Source organism: Myiozetetes cayanensis, unplaced genomic scaffold, assembly GCF_022539395.1.
Source record: "Myiozetetes cayanensis isolate MyiCay16 unplaced genomic scaffold, myiCay2020 scf2-11, whole genome shotgun sequence".
In the NCBI taxonomy this organism is placed as follows: Eukaryota; Metazoa; Chordata; class Aves; order Passeriformes; family Tyrannidae; genus Myiozetetes; species Myiozetetes cayanensis.
This window is the reverse complement of record NW_026087411.1, coordinates 7,378,672-7,395,536: the sequence shown is the minus strand read 5'-3', so window position 1 is coordinate 7,395,536 and position 16,865 is coordinate 7,378,672. Positions and strand designations below refer to the sequence as shown.

Here is a 16,865-nt window from a genome sequence, read left to right as displayed (position 1 = left end):
TGAGAGGACCAGAGGACACGGCCTCAAGCTGAGAGAGGCCAGATAGATTAGATATCATAAATTCAGATAGGACAGATTCAGAGAATATATTAGAAAACATTTTTTTTTCAGTATGCGGGGTGGCCAGGCATTGGAACAGGTTGCCCCGGGGGGGCGGCTGGGTGAGCATCCCCGGGGGGCTGTGTTTTAAGGGACATCTGGATCAGGCGCTCGGTGATGCAGTTCAGGGGTTGAGTGATTTAGGGACTACAGTGATTTGGGGGCTACAGCAGAGGTGCTGGGTTCACGGATGGACTCGACGACCTTAGAGGTCTCCTCCAAGACCGATGATTTGACGATTCCGCCGCTCCCCCCACACAGACACCGCCATTTTGCACTCCCCGCTTCCCCCCCGTCCCTCGCGGTGACGTCACGGGCCGGCCCCGCCCCCCCGGCACGGCGGAGTGCCCGGATGTGGGAGGCCCCGCCCCCGCCGCCCCGCGCCAGCGCCGCTCGCGCCCCCTCCCTCTCTCCCTCCCTCCCTCCCTCCCTCCCTCCGTCCCTCCCTCGCTCGCTCCGTGCGCGGGTCAGCGGAGCCTCTGCCGCAGTGCCGGGATTTGGGACCGGGAGAGCGGGGCCGCCAGCGGGAGCGGGGGAGCGGCGCCGGGGAGCGGCAACGGCGGCGGCGGCGACGCCGGACGACGCACACACAGCGAGGGCCGGGGCTCGGCGGATTCATCAGCGGGGGAAGACGCCTGACGCCCACCCGCCGCCATGGTGAGGGACCCTCCTCTCGCTCCCCCCCTCCCTCCTTCCTTCCCTCCCTCCCTCCTTCGCTCGCTCGCTCTTCCCACCTCCCCCGCTCCCGCCCCGCCGGAATATTCCAGACCGGGCCGGGCGGGCCCCCCACCCCCGCGGCCCCGGCGCTGCCCTGCCCCTGACCCGGCTCCTCCCGCCCCCGGGCCGGCCACGTCCTCCTCGCCGGGCTCCCCCTCCCTCCCTCCCGGCGCTCCCCGGGGTCGGGCGCGGCCCCCACTTTCCCCCCCGCCGCCCACGGAGCCCCGCAGCCTTGCCCGCCTCCTCCCTCCGCCGCCCCGGCAGCGCCGGGGCTCGGCCCTTCCCTTCCCTTCCCCGGCACCCCGGGGGGCTTCGCGCCGTCCCCCCCAGCTCCACCGGCGGGGGGGTGCGCCTCATCTGCTCTCCAGATGCACCGGGAGCTGTTTGGAAAACCAAACCCCGGTGCCGTGCGGGGGTTGTTTGGCAGCTCGGCGGGGTTCTCGCCCCCCCCCGCCCCCGGTGCAGCAGCAGCAGCAGCAGCAGCGCTGTGCTGTCGGTGTGCGGGGCCCGCAGAGCGGTGAATGCACGTAGCCCACGGGGCTGGGTGATGTGCTCTCTGCTGTTGGGGATGGCGCTGGGAGCTGGCGCCTCCAAATAGGATGGTTTGAGGGGGAAGGTGTGCGGTGTGTCCAGGTGCGGGTGTTGGACAGTCGCTCTGGTTTTTTTTCGATCGTGACGGTTTAAAATTTCCCTTTTTACTGCCGTAAAATTTAACCCGGAGATACAGTATGGAGTCCTGTAGTATTTTACGTCGACACTAGGGGTTGTCTCCTGCTTTTCGCCGCTGCCAAGAAATCAACGCCCTTTTTTTTTTTTTTTTTTAATAAACATTTGTTTTAACCTAAATTATCCGGTGCCCCTGGCTGCAGGAAGACCCTGGCAATATTTTTGTTTTACAGCTGGAGAAATGCAAGTGGTTTAAATTTTTTTGTTCTTAACCCTTTCACAGCAAGGCCTTAGCTATTAAATCACATTTCACATTAGACCTCACAGGGCCTGGGGGTCAAAAATGGGATTCCGTTTGTTTTTAAGCAGGGCATTGCAGTCTTTCCTTTAAAAATTAAAGTTGTGGAAGAAACTAATGTACCATGCTCAGGCTGGTTTTTTTGTGTAAACTTTAATATTTCTTAGATGTGCATTCAGAGAAATGTTTTGAAATGTGTAAAGGTTTGATTTCAGTTGGGAGTGCATTAAGACCGTGAGGGAAAAAAAGGCTCATATTTTAAGAACAAGGTATTAATGAAGTTGAGACTGAAAAAGAAAAAGAAGTTGTTATAATTTGGGCCATGGTTGCAATACTGCTAATTACTGTGAGCATATAGATCATCACGGACAGTAATCATCTCCCACAGAACAGTTGTGCTCATCCTGCCGGTAGTTGGGACTTGTGTGAAAATTTTGTTCCCAAAGACTCGCCTGATGAGAGAGACTAACATAGCAAAAAGAAGGAAAATAATGTTTAACCATGATGCCTGTGTGTGTTAATGACTTCTAATGAACTTAACTTTTAGGTATGATTACCTTTGATTAGTTTTTCCCTCCATCCTGTCATCTTTTGGTGGTATGATTGTGTTGATTATTACTCTGTTACACTTCATGAATAGTATTTATGCATGATCCTTTACAATGTGGAAATGCAGATACTGTGAAAAAAAGGTATGCTGGATATTACCTCTACCAGTAAAGGTTATTGTTTTCTCACAGAAGCATAACAACACTAGGAGATTTTCCCTGTAGTTGTATCACGACACTGGCTATGGTAACACCTGATCTTAGGTACCTTGTGGTCTGAAAACTGACTAAACGTTTCAACAAAAACACCCCCAGCTTTTCGTTTCAGTTGCCATTCTTTTTATTGTCATTACTCAGTGGATGTTTTCACTGAAAGAGTTCAGTTCTAATGAAGAAGTACATCTTGCTTAAACCTTTATGTTATTAGAACAGAGCAATTTGTTTTTCACAGCTTGGAGCAACATTTCTTCTGTGTTCTTACAGGACCAGAGATGTGACAGTTATGGTGAAGAAAGAGGTGAATATATTGTTGTGTTCATAGTAGGTGGCTTAAGATAAAAACATCTAGTGAGTCAAAGAATATAGTTCTGGATGCTTTGGTATAGCCAGTTCTAAAATAATCTGTCAGAGCATACGATGATGAGTCCATTACATAATGCCAGAAGTAATGTTGATAAGCTATTTTTGTCAGAGTTGACTTAGCAAGTTTTTCCTATGAGTAGTGTTTTCTAGGAAAAGGTAAACAGCCCAGACAGAAGGTATGAAGCAGTCTTAGTTTTGGATAGGTAAACTGTGTTTTCCTGGGATGGTCTGTGCTCTGGTTCATATTCAGCTCCTTAACTTCATAGTTGTAGTACAGAAGCCACAGAATTCTACAGGAATCACCAAAAACATATTACACGGTGCACCCGTCTTAACTGCACTATTCCATTGTTTTGACTCATTTCACTTGAGCAGTAGTGCCTCTGGTGAATTTTCTCCAGCCAGAACTGGTCTAACACTGTTCCTAAATTACCGGAGTCAAGAACCACCAAATGAGTTTTTTTGCAGTAAAACAAACAAACAAAAAAGAACCCCGGAAGACCATCTTAAATAATTGTTTGCTATTTAGCAGGGAGGTTATTAAGTACTTTGATTCTTAGCTGAACAAAAAACTGGTTATTCCATTACCAAATCATAATTTCACTGCTATCATGATAAATATCTGGATGTCAGTTCAGTTTTGTAACAGCTGGCAGGAACTGAGAGGCACTCACAGGATCTGTCTTCCAGCCCACTGATGGGCTTCTGCCACAGCTAGAATAGGTGGTCTAGGGTTCAAACTGTGAGGTTCATGTGCAAGTGCGAAGTATTTGGCAAACTTATTTAAGCCAGGTAATTTAATGGAAGATTTTATTTTGGAAGTGATTCTCAGAGGCTGATTTGAATATGCAAGTTTTCTTAACTCTGTGATCTAAAAAGGAAGATAGAGCCTGTTGATGCAGAAGGAGAGAGACTTTTTAAAAGTTATTGTATTTTTTCACCATTTCTGTGGTAGAAGTAGAATTCTGTTTTTATATGGTTAAACTGTTGAACAATAGGGAGGAATAAAAATTGAGTAGCTGAAGGGAGAATGGTTTGTGGTGAACATACCTCAGAAACTTCAGTGTATTCATCATCTAACGAATGTATCTGGCTTAGCAATGAAAGGGAAACTTTAGGGGAGTGAGATTAATAACATCTAAATTGTGGGTTTTATTCATATCTTAAAGGAGATGGGACTGTCTCCTGTCAATCAGCACCAGAAAAGGCAGATTCAGTAATTCTGGTATTTCTGAGGAAGCAAGATGAGGCAGAAATGTGCATTTTGGTGCCAAACCATTTCTTGGTCTGCTTCTGCTTCCTCACAGAATGGGTCAAGTTGGGAGGGACCACAGTGGGTCATCTGGTCCAACTTCCCTGCTCCAGCAGGGTCACCCAGATGGTTCTGGAGTATCTTCAGTGAGGGAGACTCCACACCCTCTCTGGGCAGTCTGTTCCAGTGCTCAGTCACCCTCACAGGAAGGGAGTTCTTCCTCATGTTCAGGTGGAACTTACTGTGCATCAGTTTCTGCCCATTGCCTCCTGTCCCCTTGCTTGGCACCACTGAGCAGAGCTTGGACCATCTTCTGAAACCCTCCCTTCAGATAATGATACACATTAGTGAGGTCTCTTCTCGAGGCTGAACAGGCCCAGTTTCCTCAGCCTTTCCTCGCAAGAGAGGCGCTCCAGTCCCTTAATTATCTTTGTAGCCCCTACTGGACCTGCTCCAGCTCTGTGTCTCTCTTGTCCTGAGGAACCATCATTTCCATCTTGCGTGTCAGAAAGACCTACAAGAAGTTGAATACAGCAGCAAAGACCTTGCAGCTTTCCTGTAGCTGGGTGTTGAATTGGTACTCACCTGGCAGTGTTACAGAAGGAATAACTTTTTTTTTTAATTGTAGGTGTGTTTAATAGTGTTCTCCTACTGTAATTCATAAATTACAGTTGCATAAGTTTTTTTCAACATTGCTTTGATTTCTCTTCTAGTTAAAAGAATTATTTTGCTTTCCTTCCCCTTTTTTTACTGCCTGTGTTTAGCTGTGTTTCACTAAAAAAAATTGTACCCACTCCTAAAACGTTTTAAGTCTGAATGGTAGTTGAACATGAAATTCTTATGACTTTGGTTTAATTACGTGAAATGGTGACCAAAAATTATATTCATAGAAAAATATTTTTTTGTGATTTGAGCTAATGGATGACTCTTGAAAGCAATTTGCTCTTAATTTCCTTGCCTCTCCTCTTCCCTCCCAAGCCTGTTCTCCCTGCTCCATGGAATACCATTTGTGAACTTGTAATTGGGGGAAAAAAATACACTGTGCTGTTCTTTGTTCACTGGTAGCCGGTTCATTTAGTGACACATTTCCCAATTTTCCATCCTTCTCCTCTTCTGGACTATATATTTTTCTATTTTCCTGAGCTTGTTTATTCCTTTGTGTTTTCTACAGAAGGACCATGGGGGCAAAGGGAGCTGGCTGTTCCCATGCTTCCTACATGCTATTTCTTTGCCAGAATCAGCAGAAACAGGGAAGGTGCTACTGTGTGATGTCCTTGTCACGATCAAACTCCTCTGCTTCTGGAGGAGCAAGCGCTGTGAGGATGGGGGAGTAAAGACTGAAGTGATGGGGAAGGAATGATGAAAGACATGGATCTACATCAAAAGAGGAGTGAAAAGTGCTTGCGCTTAAAGGTCACGCAGTTGGAACCTCTGAGTAGGATACCGTTAGAAAATAGGCATCTTGTTTGATTTGCAGGCCAATGGTAATTAAAATGTAAGAAAGTTGGAACTCCTGGAAACAGTAAGAATTTTATTGGCTGACTTGATTGTATAAATTATTTAAACATGTTCTTTCTTTCCCAAAGAACGAATGTATCTTGCTGTGCTCTTGTGAGCTGGTAAATATTGTCCCTGTTCTGCAAGTGAAAAAGGGTTGAGGTCGTGGCAGGGTAATGACTTATCCAAGGTCCCTTTTATTGTTTAGAAGCTAGCATTAGGATGTGATACTGGAAGTGGATGGTGTGTTTGCAGCTCTGAAAAGAAAGACGTCTAAATCAAATTAACTGCTACAAATTTTGAGTTCTTGAGACCGATGACTTGGTAAAATGCAGGCATTAGAAAGGGTGCTGTGTATTGTCCGTTGGGCTTGGGGCATGGGATGATGTGCAACGATTAAAAACATGGTCACACGCTACCTTCTTCCAGCATCTTTGTAACACTGTGTTTGCAACTTGAAGCGACTTCCTTTAGAGATTAGACCTGGAAATGGGCCTTTAATGCCCCACAAAAGCTACTCTGTTTCTTCGATGTCAGTGGCCTAAAGTAATCTTGACACCAGCAGTGTCAGAAAGATCGGCTGCAGAGATTGCCTTAATGTGCTGAATGAAGTGGGAAAGACTTGGACATGCACCAACATCTTTTAATCTGGAACGGATAAATCTTTCCGTGTACCAGTTCAAGTATTCTGGGGAAACACAGGACTAGAAGCAATATATTCTGCTTGATGTACAATGTAGCTACATTGTTTTGGTCACTGTGTGAAATATTGTATTTCCTTAGTAATACTGAGGTGACTTTAACCAGGGTTAAGCTTAAACTGTGGCTTGTCTTCCTATTCAGGTCTGTTCTATATAATTTGAATGACAAAAGTCTGTGGAGAGCTATTGTTTGTTTGTTTGTTTTAAGTTTCAGGTGTGTCTAAGAATAAACCCCACGTCCTTCAAGTGAAGTGATTTTTGGAGTGTCCATTCTTTTTAATCTTAACATTTCATGTAACTTGAAAGTTTGGGTTTGGTAGCTATACTTTATTAGGCTTTTTCCACAAACAGAAGGACCATGTTTTATATGTTGCTGATAGATTGTAGCTACCACAGCCACAGGCAGTTGGGGTGTTGATGGTGCAAAAACATGCTGGAGACTATATCTGACTCACTTGTAACTTGACAGCCACTTGGCCCTGCTATTGATACTCCCTTCCACAATAAAGGAAGAATCCCTCAGGATATAAATAATCCTTAACTGCATTAAAGAAGTCTAGGAAACCCTTTAAATGCTTTGGATTAAAGGACAACATTTCTCCTGAACTGCCAATAAAAATCTTGGCTTCCAAGCTGTAAACAGGTTGTGCCAGTAGGTGAATATTTGCAAAGTCTGTGTTGACGAACGCTTTTAAGCAAACTTAAGGCAAAGAACAGGAACTCCCCCATTAAACTGATACTGTGCTATTCATCCAGCTTGAAGTCCACAACACTTTATAACATTGCCTAAGTTAGGTAAAGTACGAATTAAAAAAAAAAAAAATGTGGTAAGGCATCTATTAATGAAATTCTGTCTGAATTTGGGAGGGTCAGGAGAGGAAGGAAGGGGATAACAGATAGGAAGCCCAGAAGTGAAAGCCAGGGTTAATATGTTTGTGGGAAGACACTGAGCTGCTGGAAAAATAGATCTGGCTGTGATTATCACAAGAATATAATCCTTGGATCATTTTTAAATGCTGTGGAACTTTTTCTTCCTCCAATATATTTGTGACAAATATGGAAGTTTTTTACCCTTTATTTTCAGTATCTAGAAACCACAAGACTATTTTTCTGCCTCTACTCTGTCACCCTATGAGTAGCCCTCTGTGTACGTTTTCAGGTGGTTATTTTTTTTGTAATGGGTGGTAAAAGACAAAAAACCCTCTGTTTCACTGCTGACTGTGTAGGTTCTGAATAGCATCACTGAAGTTGAAAGAAGTCACTTGAATTCTCTCTGGTCAATGATCCTATGACTTGCAGAGAGGACTTTAAAAGGAGTTGTTTTCAGGTTTATGTTGTTTGTTTGTTTGTTTGTTTTTAAATGAACTCCATGGATATGATTTCAGCCCTCAACTTGTGAAGGAGAACTCGTGTACTCTGCAGGCATGATGACTGAACAGCTTTTTGGTGCTGTGTGTGTAAGATGTTCCCTTGGGGAGGTTTAATTTAGTATTGAGCCACTGCTGACAGGCTTAGCACCTTGGTATCTGAGCAGTCATGGGTCAATTTTGTTGGTAATGCTGAAGTGTCACTTCACAGATTTTTTTAGATTAAAGATTTATTGAACGTGGATCTGCTAACAAGTCTAGGGAAAAAAACCCATGAGAAATAGAAGAACTTCTAAACAGCAATAATAAAAATGCTATATGAATAAATAACTTGATTTTTATATTTGGCTTAAGCTGGCTATATTGGTACTCTAATCACTGTTGTTCATAGGGGTACTGAGTGGAATATCGGTTCCCTACTTATTCTTAAACTTGTTCAGTGATTCTTATTAAAATAGTGTTAGTTTTCATGAAACATTTTATTCAAAACACTGTTCATTTTAGTAATAAGATGAAAACATTTGCATTAGGTACCACTGGTGGTGGTTTTGGGTTTTTTTATTATTTTTTTTTTTTTTTATTTCAGGCACTGCATTGAAAAGTCAGATTAATAATACATGTAATTTGTAAAATATGAAGGGTTAGTAAGTTTGACTCTTGTGTAGTCTTGGATATTAGAGTGCACCTCTAGTGTTGGTGCAACTGAGTTTACCAAAGGTCAGTTCTGAAAGATCCTCTTTTGAGAGGCCTTGAAAAAAATGGAACACTGAGTTAGAAGGTGGCAAAATGCCCCTTCATGGTGGCAAAACAAAATGTCACGTGAGTAAAAGGGACTAAAATTGAGTGGAAGGAGAAAGTGGTGATTTAGGATTTAAGCATTGCATGATGTGGTAATACTTCACTGCTCTGTAGCAGGGAGCACAAAAGGATTCCACAAAAATTGGTTTGAGGGAGAGGGTGTGCACGGGGGTTTAGCAGAGGTTTTACCTTGGCTTCTCTTGAAGAGGTGTTGCTCAGCTTCTGTGTAGTGTGTGTGGTGTCCCCCCCCCCCCGTGTTACCCAGAGTTTTCCAAAGAGCTGTTAAAACCCTTGTTTTGAAATTAGGACTGTTCTTTGGTTTGCAGTTCGTATTACTGGTGCACAAATGCGTGCCTGTTTATTATCTGCTGCCTTTCAGGTTTGCAAACAGTAAATTTTGGAAAGTAGGGCGTGTGAAGAGATGAGATGAGGAGTAGCAGAAAGAAAAGTTGGGTCACTCTTTGGGGGGTGGATGCACTTACTTGTACTGTGCCTTGGACTGGAGTCTTGATTGTGAGCAACTGGGAATTATTACTGGAAGTCACTGGTGCTCTGCAGGGGTGCATCTGCTTGACTTATTTTGAGACCTGTAGACCCTGTAAATAGGAGTAATTTTTCTAATGCTGCATAGTACTTTTATGCTTGCTTTTATGTACATTTATGACTTAAAAAATTTACAGCTCTTCAGGAACAGCTGTTTCTGGTTGTATTGCCAGTTACAGCAATTAATGAGCTTTGACTTCTGTCAGGATGAAGGGATTTTTTTCTTTAGCAAGTGCTAGGAACCTTTTACTTACAGATGTTAGCAGCATTTTGGTAATGAGATTTTAGATAATTCTTCAAACATTTGACGTGATTGTTTATAAGCTACTGAAACTGGGTTTGAATTCTAATTTAATCTTTTGAGTACCCTTTTATTAGCTTGTAACAAAGTGACAGATGTCTCTATTTGATACTCAATATTTACATTCCTGTATATAAATAAAAGAAACAAGTCAGTTCCTGCCCTGAAGAACTTTACCTAGAATATTCTATCTTTTAAATAGCATTTGAATGTTACTTCATATAACTAACTCCTGAATGGACATCACCTCAGCAGTATGATAAGTCTCCATGACATAGACATATAAAGAAAAGTGTTTTGGGATTTTGGAACACTCCATAGTAGTGAAAACCTTAATTGAAAGCATTGTGGTATTTTTTATGTTTTACTATATTTCATTTCGCTTTCCTTTCACTGGGAAGTCTGTGATAATTAGAAGACGTTGGAAATTTGCAATGCATCTTTTTTCAGAAAACCAATTGTTAATTTTTCTGACATTCTGGAGTGCTGGTAATTAAGTGTGCACTTAGAATGGAAGCTGGTAATGCCCAGTAGACCTGTTTTAATGTACTGTAAAATTCTTAATATTTTAATTAAAATGGTTTTGATCCCTCTGTATTACATCAGAGTTTTGGTAGGGCCAGTTTTCAAACCATATGACTCATCTTTATTTTCTGAATTCTTCATGAATCTTTGAATGGCATAAACTAAACCAGAGCTTGTTAAAATGTCTCAATTTAATAGCTGGCACCAGTAAGTTCTGATTAAGTTATTTTCTTTAGTAAAAAACACAAGCCAAACAAACAAAAAAGAAAATAACTGAGATTAGTATTAACTGTGCTTAAGAATACCAGAATACAAATAATCTCTATTTTTTTAATTCAGTATCTGTGCAACAATTCCCCTTCAATACAGTCTGCTTCTTCCTTTGGCTTGCACATCTTTCCCAGTTCTGCATCTTTGCCTCCTTGATTGTTTCTGTTCTTGTCAGTTTGTGAAATCAAGTCCCATTTTTAAACTGCTTTTTCTGTTTCGAGATAATGTGTCATTTTCACAACTCTTCACTATGTTCTTCAGCCTCTTTTGTGATGGATCCCGAATGACACTTTGCCTACTTTGTGATCTTTTTGACTGTACTGTTTCCCCTTTCTCCCTTCTCCTTGTGCAGGCTTAGAACACTCACCTCCTTTCAAACTCAGATCTCACGTTTTCACACTAAGTGATACTGAACTGTTTTATAAGTTTCTTACATGGGAAGAAGAGGTGGTGAGAGCATCTATTTTTGCAGCCTGTTTGTGCAGTGCTGTGTGCTGGCCTATGTGACTTTGCTGACTCTTTTCAGCCCTTGTGGTAGAGCCTGTGTGAACTGCTGGTACTTTCTGAATTGGCACTTAAACTTCCCTGCTCAAGGGTGTTTTAATAAAACTGTTAGTAAACTGTTGTGTGCAGTAGAGCTGCACTTTCTTTCTTTTTCCTCCAGGCCTTCTCAGATTCATTTAAAATACATCTGCAACTGTTCCCAAAGCCTTACTCTTCACACATAATTCATTACTAAATACACTGGTAAAACCTAAAAACTTAGGATAATCAGTTGGTAGAGAAAGATGTACAGGTCACATTGTTCTTGACTGTTTCCAACCTGCTTCTGTGAACAGGAAATTACATTCCACTGCAGTGTAATCTTTTGCATTAAGTAGCATAGTACTGTTATATGTTGCAGCATAATCTGTTAATCTATCTTTGCTGTTTTTTCCCCCTTAAAGATACCATTTGCAGTGAATCCGCTGTGTCTAAACCCCCTAAAAAAACCGAAACCCTCTAAACTTACTTTCTAACTGATAGCGATCTTTGCTTGCTCAGCTTGGTTAACAGTTCGTGGCAAGGGACCTTTACGAGCTACATGAGGAGCAAATATATTAATTAATATTTGTTGGCTGCTGTTGGAGGATAACGCGGTCCATTTAATTTCCATGTATGTTCTCATCTTTCATGTTTGTCTCAGCCTGATATGGATGTGAGATAGACCTGATGAGGCACAAGGATCTGTGACCATTTCTTGCAGAAATTAGGCAGGGGATTTGTTTTCTTCACTTGGGGTTCTGTGACTGCTATAGCTCCTTTTCTGCATTTTGGAAAACCCTCTGCAAAGAGAAGTACTTTTGCTCCTTTCTAACGCTCACAGCATTGCAGAAGAGTAGTAGGAGGAAACTGATATAATGATGGTTTTTTTTTTTCCTGCCTGTAGAGTTCAGGCTTTTAGTGTTACATGTGATCTTCTTGGTATAAGCAAATTCAGGAAGTTCAGAAACTTCAGAAGACTGGGCTGTCCTAAGCTTTCCTCATTCCTTGTGTTTGGAGTGTCACAAACCATATTTTAAAGAGGTAGTTTTTGATTCTACAGATGTTGATAGCACTTACTTTTAGCTTTTTGAAGACTACTCAAAAAATAAGTTTAAGTTTGCAAGCATGGTATCAAGTACTACACCTTTAAGTGACTGTAATTTCCACAAATGAGAGAAAAGGAAATCTATGTTTCACACTTCTCATCGATCCAGCAGCAAGAGTGCTTGACTGGAAGTATTACAGAGAGTATAATTCTTTAACTATTTCTGTTAATTTTGGAGGCATATTAAATACCAGTTAACCTGTCAGAGTTTTTACTGAGATTGTTCTAGAGAGCCTTTTGCTAAAGCTCCCTGGTTCTTTTTGGTTTTATAGTACCTGGAAGTGCTGAGAACTAAATTGGCCTAATTGAAGGCAGCCTCATGAGAGTGTATCTATAGATAGCAAATTAGTTACAATATAACTTTAGGTAATTTAATGTCTTCTTGTAAAGTAACTGTTCTGTTCCTACTTATATGTAGGTCAGCCAGTGATTAATCCAGTTTTGTTGGATGGACCACTCTTCTATTGCTTTGGGTTTTAGTGGAAGTTTGGAGCATTGTCTGTTTTCTGGGAAAAATCTGTTTTATTTGCAAATTATTGCAGAGAAAAGGAGAAGTTCAAAGAGCTTTAATTACCTACTAAATATTTTGCTTGCAAAATGAATGTTTTGAGTCTTTTGGGTAGTTTTATCTTTCTTCATTTGACAGAGTATGAGATGCTAAATAGTAGTTTGAGTATAATCAGTTTTAAGTCCTGGTGAAAACTGTGAGACTTTGTAGTCCCTCCAGGTTCTGAGTGATGCTTGCATACTTTGGCTTAATGTTTTGAGTGAAGTTTTATTTTCTTGTTCTGTGTGTTACTTTACTTTCCCAAATCTGGAACTGTTATTCTTTCACACGAGTGTGACACAATTTACTGTTTGCAGTTGTTTGAATTTTCTATGTTCACATTCACCAATGAAGGGAAAAAAATTCCATCTTATTAATGAAGTGATTAAATTGGAGAAGATCACAAGTGTCTGATATCCAGTTTATATCCAGCAGTGTCCCAAAGAACAAGATCAGTGCATATACTTTGTTTTTTATTTCTCTTTAATATCCCGTTAACTGTAAGTTGATGTAATTTCTTTGTTATTAAGATGTTGATCCTTAGCTGTGATAATCCCATTACACTTTAGTCACTTGTTACAAACTTCAGTCACTTTTTATGCTTTCTTCTGTACTCTTTAGATAAGCTTTTGCACTATATACTTACCAAGTTACCTTCTTTGAAATGCTCTCTAAAACTCTTCAATGTTACTTTTGTTGTGCATAAAAATTTGTAGTTGTTTTTTGTTTGTTTCAGGTTTGTGGGGTATTTTTTGTAATTTGTCACTGATATGTCTGTTCCCTTGCAGTCTTTTGTATTTTCTGCCTTGTTTCATACTTGAATTACAAATTTTTTGGACAACCTGGTCCTGCTTTCATTTTCACTAGCATGAGGTTGGCCCATGTTACAGCACAGTCATGGGGTGGATTGATTTAGAAACTTCATTGCAGTTATCTTTAAAGTTGAGAAGAAAGCTGCTGTTGCCTCCTCCTTAGCTCAGGGAATTGAATAAACTCCAGTGAAGAGGCTTGTGCAATGTGTTAACATAAGTGGAACAGATAAATTAGTACCTTGTAAATATTTTGTGACTCCTTCAGAGGCAATGGAGGAGCAACCTGTCTTACCTCAAAGACTTCCCAGTGTGAACTCTTGATTGCATCAGAACTTACTTTGGTTTAGTGGTGGCAGAACTTTATTGTTCCCCTGCTAAATGCTTAGTTACTTCAGAATCTTCCTGGGAACCTCCTTTCCTTGGCTTTTGGAGAATTCATTATTCATTTAGACACTTAAAATTACAGGGTTCTGAGAATTTTTGAGAGTGATGCAAGCTTTAGAAATGCAGCTCTGAAGTGATTGCATAAGCAGGCTGGGTTGTTGCCTCTAAAAAGTAGCAGCTGGGAACTGCCAAAAGCAAAATTGTGAATTGTACCTTAGCTGACAGAGTTAACACTTTTGTTTCTGTCACTGCTTTTCTCTCAGGTTTTATTTACAGATTACTGTGTTTATGCAAGTTTTTGCAGTGAGAGCTCTTATTGTTTTGCATGAGAGCTTATGGTTTCTCATGTGCATGAAGTTTTGCTTTTCTCCTTCAAATAAGATTAATTTGTTAGTTTCCTATATGTGACACAATCAATTCTCTGCCTCACCTTGTTATAAAAGCTCACTGTGTTTGTCTCTAGCACTGTTTATTTTCTTGTCTCCCTGACATACTGGAAGCTCTATTAGGGAGATCGTAAAATAGAACAGAAAATGTGAATAGTCACATGTTACAGATGTAACTATTGAGTTAACTTTGAAGTAATTTAGTTATTTAGGCTTTTCTTATGGCTTCATCAAGCTTGTATGAGGTGGTTTGTGTGGATAGATACATATCTGTGAATGGTATTATCAGTGTATGCTTTGACTTGGCTCCTTTTGTCCTCCCAAGTTAGGAAAAGGACTTTGCAGTAAAGCTGTTTTTATCTTTGATCACACATTCTTCTAAAGCAGCTTGGCAAACTGCTTTCTGTGGTGTTTCTGCTGGCTCTGTATGTCTCGTTCTGTCTTGGGTGACTATTTTTTTTTTCTGGGAGACACCTTTTATTCATCTGCTGATGAGTAAATAGTGTTGTGTGCCTATATATCAAACCAAATACTTTATCATACCTTCAAGATCGTGCAAGTTTGGATTTTTGCTGTAAATTCAGCGATTGTGAGTTCAGATAAGAAAAACCATGGCATTTATGTATACTAATATAAACTGTAAAATCCCTACTGTAACTGGACAAACTATGGATTACTTTTCAGTCCTGAACACTGGAAATTTAAAAAATGAAAAAAATAAATGAGCAGGGCTATTCTATTTGAATAAAACATTATATTTGAAATTGTTTTTATATCTATGTTTCCTTTAATATTAATAAAGCCAAACCGTGTATTGAAGATAAAGGCTGAAACCCCTTATAATTACAACCTTGATTCCTTTAGTTTTCCTGTCTGGTAGAGACTTTGGCATCAGTACCCTTCTCTAGTTTCAGGTTTGCTTCTTGCTTCGTTGGTTCAGGGCTTCCCTGTGATATCCTAGAATAGTTACTTGACTGTGATGGCCTTAAGCCATTAATATCTCACATTGGAGGAGCCCCGTGGACAGTGAAGGATTTAAATAAAGCATAGCAGAAGTGACTGGCCAACTGCCAGCCAGGGGACAAGTGGTTTCCCTTAAAATGACTGACAGAGCTTGAGCAGAGGCATGACTGGATTAGATGGTGACTAAGGAGTAAACTGCAGGCTTTTCCTAAGGCTTGTGCATTCTTTCTTGCCTCCTGAGGGTGGATGTGGTAGAACCTGATGTACATGTGAGAGGGAAGAATATTCTGAAGAATCATCACTTGTTTTCTTATGAGCAAATGGAATAAGTATATCCAAAATAAAGATTTTTTTGTTTTGTTTTGTTTTTGCAATAAGACTTGCTGTTTTAAATGTGGCAAAGTGAATTTTGACACCTGCTCTGCATACTTGCAATGAACAACAATGTCAGAGTGCTGTAACAGCTTTAACCCGACCTGATCTCTACTGTAATCCCAAATCCGGCAATCCCCTTTGCCTTGGTTCATTATCTCTGATGTCTGCAATTTAAATGCCATGTTGAAGAATTAGGTATTAATCTTTTTTTGAGTTCCTTCAGTACTGAAGGTCAGAGTGTTTTCTTTAGAGGCAGGATCAACAAGTTTAGGCTGTTTGGGGATAACACATTTAAAACTTGAAATCTTCTCCTTTTAAAGGTAAGTTAAAGGAAGCTGTGTTTAATTTTGGTGTCTTTTTTTTTCCAGCAGTGCCCTTTTTTGACTACAAAATGTTTATAGCCTTCCTTGATGTTTGCTGTTGATTAGCATTCAGGTGAGGTATTGAGTTAGAATATTAACAGCAGCTGTAAGACCTTTTGTACCGTGATAGTTTTCAATTTGAGTTAAGTTCATACATAAAAACTGAGCATAGACACAATTTCAGTGGTTTTTCAGAATTCTAGTGAACTGTACAAGAAATGTAATGGAAAGTGTTGGGCAAAAAGTTACCATAGGGGGCAAAGTTTCAAGGGATGATGATCACACTCATCTGCAGATACAGGGGACAACACAGTTTATCCTGTAGTCTTCAAAATGGGGATTGGATCCAAGCACGAAGGTGGAATGGAAGAGTGGATTGGCAGTCTTATGTCACTGGTATTAAACAGCTAAGTGGAAGTGTAACAGAGATGCTGAGGAGTTGTGGATGTATCTATATGTATATGTATGCTAGAAAGTTGTATCTTGAAAATTGTACCTGCCAGAAAATGGAAAATTCCTCTGCCTCTTTGAAGGAAACCTTGATTGGACAACAATGTGTTAACTAAATACAGTATTTGTTTTTAATCCCAAATGAAACATGTATGTTTTTTTCAGCTCTTTTAGATGATTTTTTTGTTCAAAGAGAAAAGGTTATTAGACTTCTAAAGCATTTGACACTTCAGTTACTACATTTTCTGGGCCATTAAAAACATGCTTCTCAGTTTCTCAGCTCCTGTGGGATCAACATTTGGGTAATTGTGTATGTGAAGAAAAAGCAGAGGAGAGCAGATTAGCAATCCCTTGGCAAATTAAGACTTGAAAAATTACATTTTTGCATTAAGGTGCAGGAATTAGGTGATGGCAGTTTTCAGTTTCTCTCTATTTGACGCTCTGGGTTTAGAGTCTTCAACACAGCAAGCTTCAAGGATGGGGCTACAGCTGAGTCAGATAAGTTAAATCATTACTGAAATTTCAAAATGAAGCAAAGTAGCCTTCCTGCAACGTTTTTTCCTTATGCCTTACTTTTTTTTCCAGTGACCAGTCATAGTTGATTCATAACAGCCAATATGTCCTAAAACCACTTGGAATAATTTAAAAGCAAGGTTAAGGGTTTTTTGTTTGTTTGGTGTGTGCGTATTTTTTTTAATTATTATTTTTGTTTTGGTGGGTTTTGCTGTGGGTTTTTTTTTTTTTGGTTTTGGGTTTTTTTGCTTGTTTTTTTTGTTGTTGTTTGTTTTTGGT

At 40.6% G+C, this 16,865-nt stretch overlaps 1 protein-coding gene across 1 annotated transcript in view; it reads left to right on the top strand.

Annotated features, from left to right (window-relative positions):
• Positions 1-570: 570 nt before the first annotated feature.
• The window catches only part of PPP3R1 (protein phosphatase 3 regulatory subunit B, alpha), a 39,129-nt gene continuing 22,834 nt past the window's right edge, over positions 571-16,865 (top strand). Inside the window, exon 1 of the mRNA XM_050314591.1 lies at positions 571-756. Coding sequence (XP_050170548.1) covers positions 754-756 — 3 coding nt within the window. The 5' untranslated portion in view covers positions 571-753. The remainder of the gene's footprint in view (positions 757-16,865) is intronic.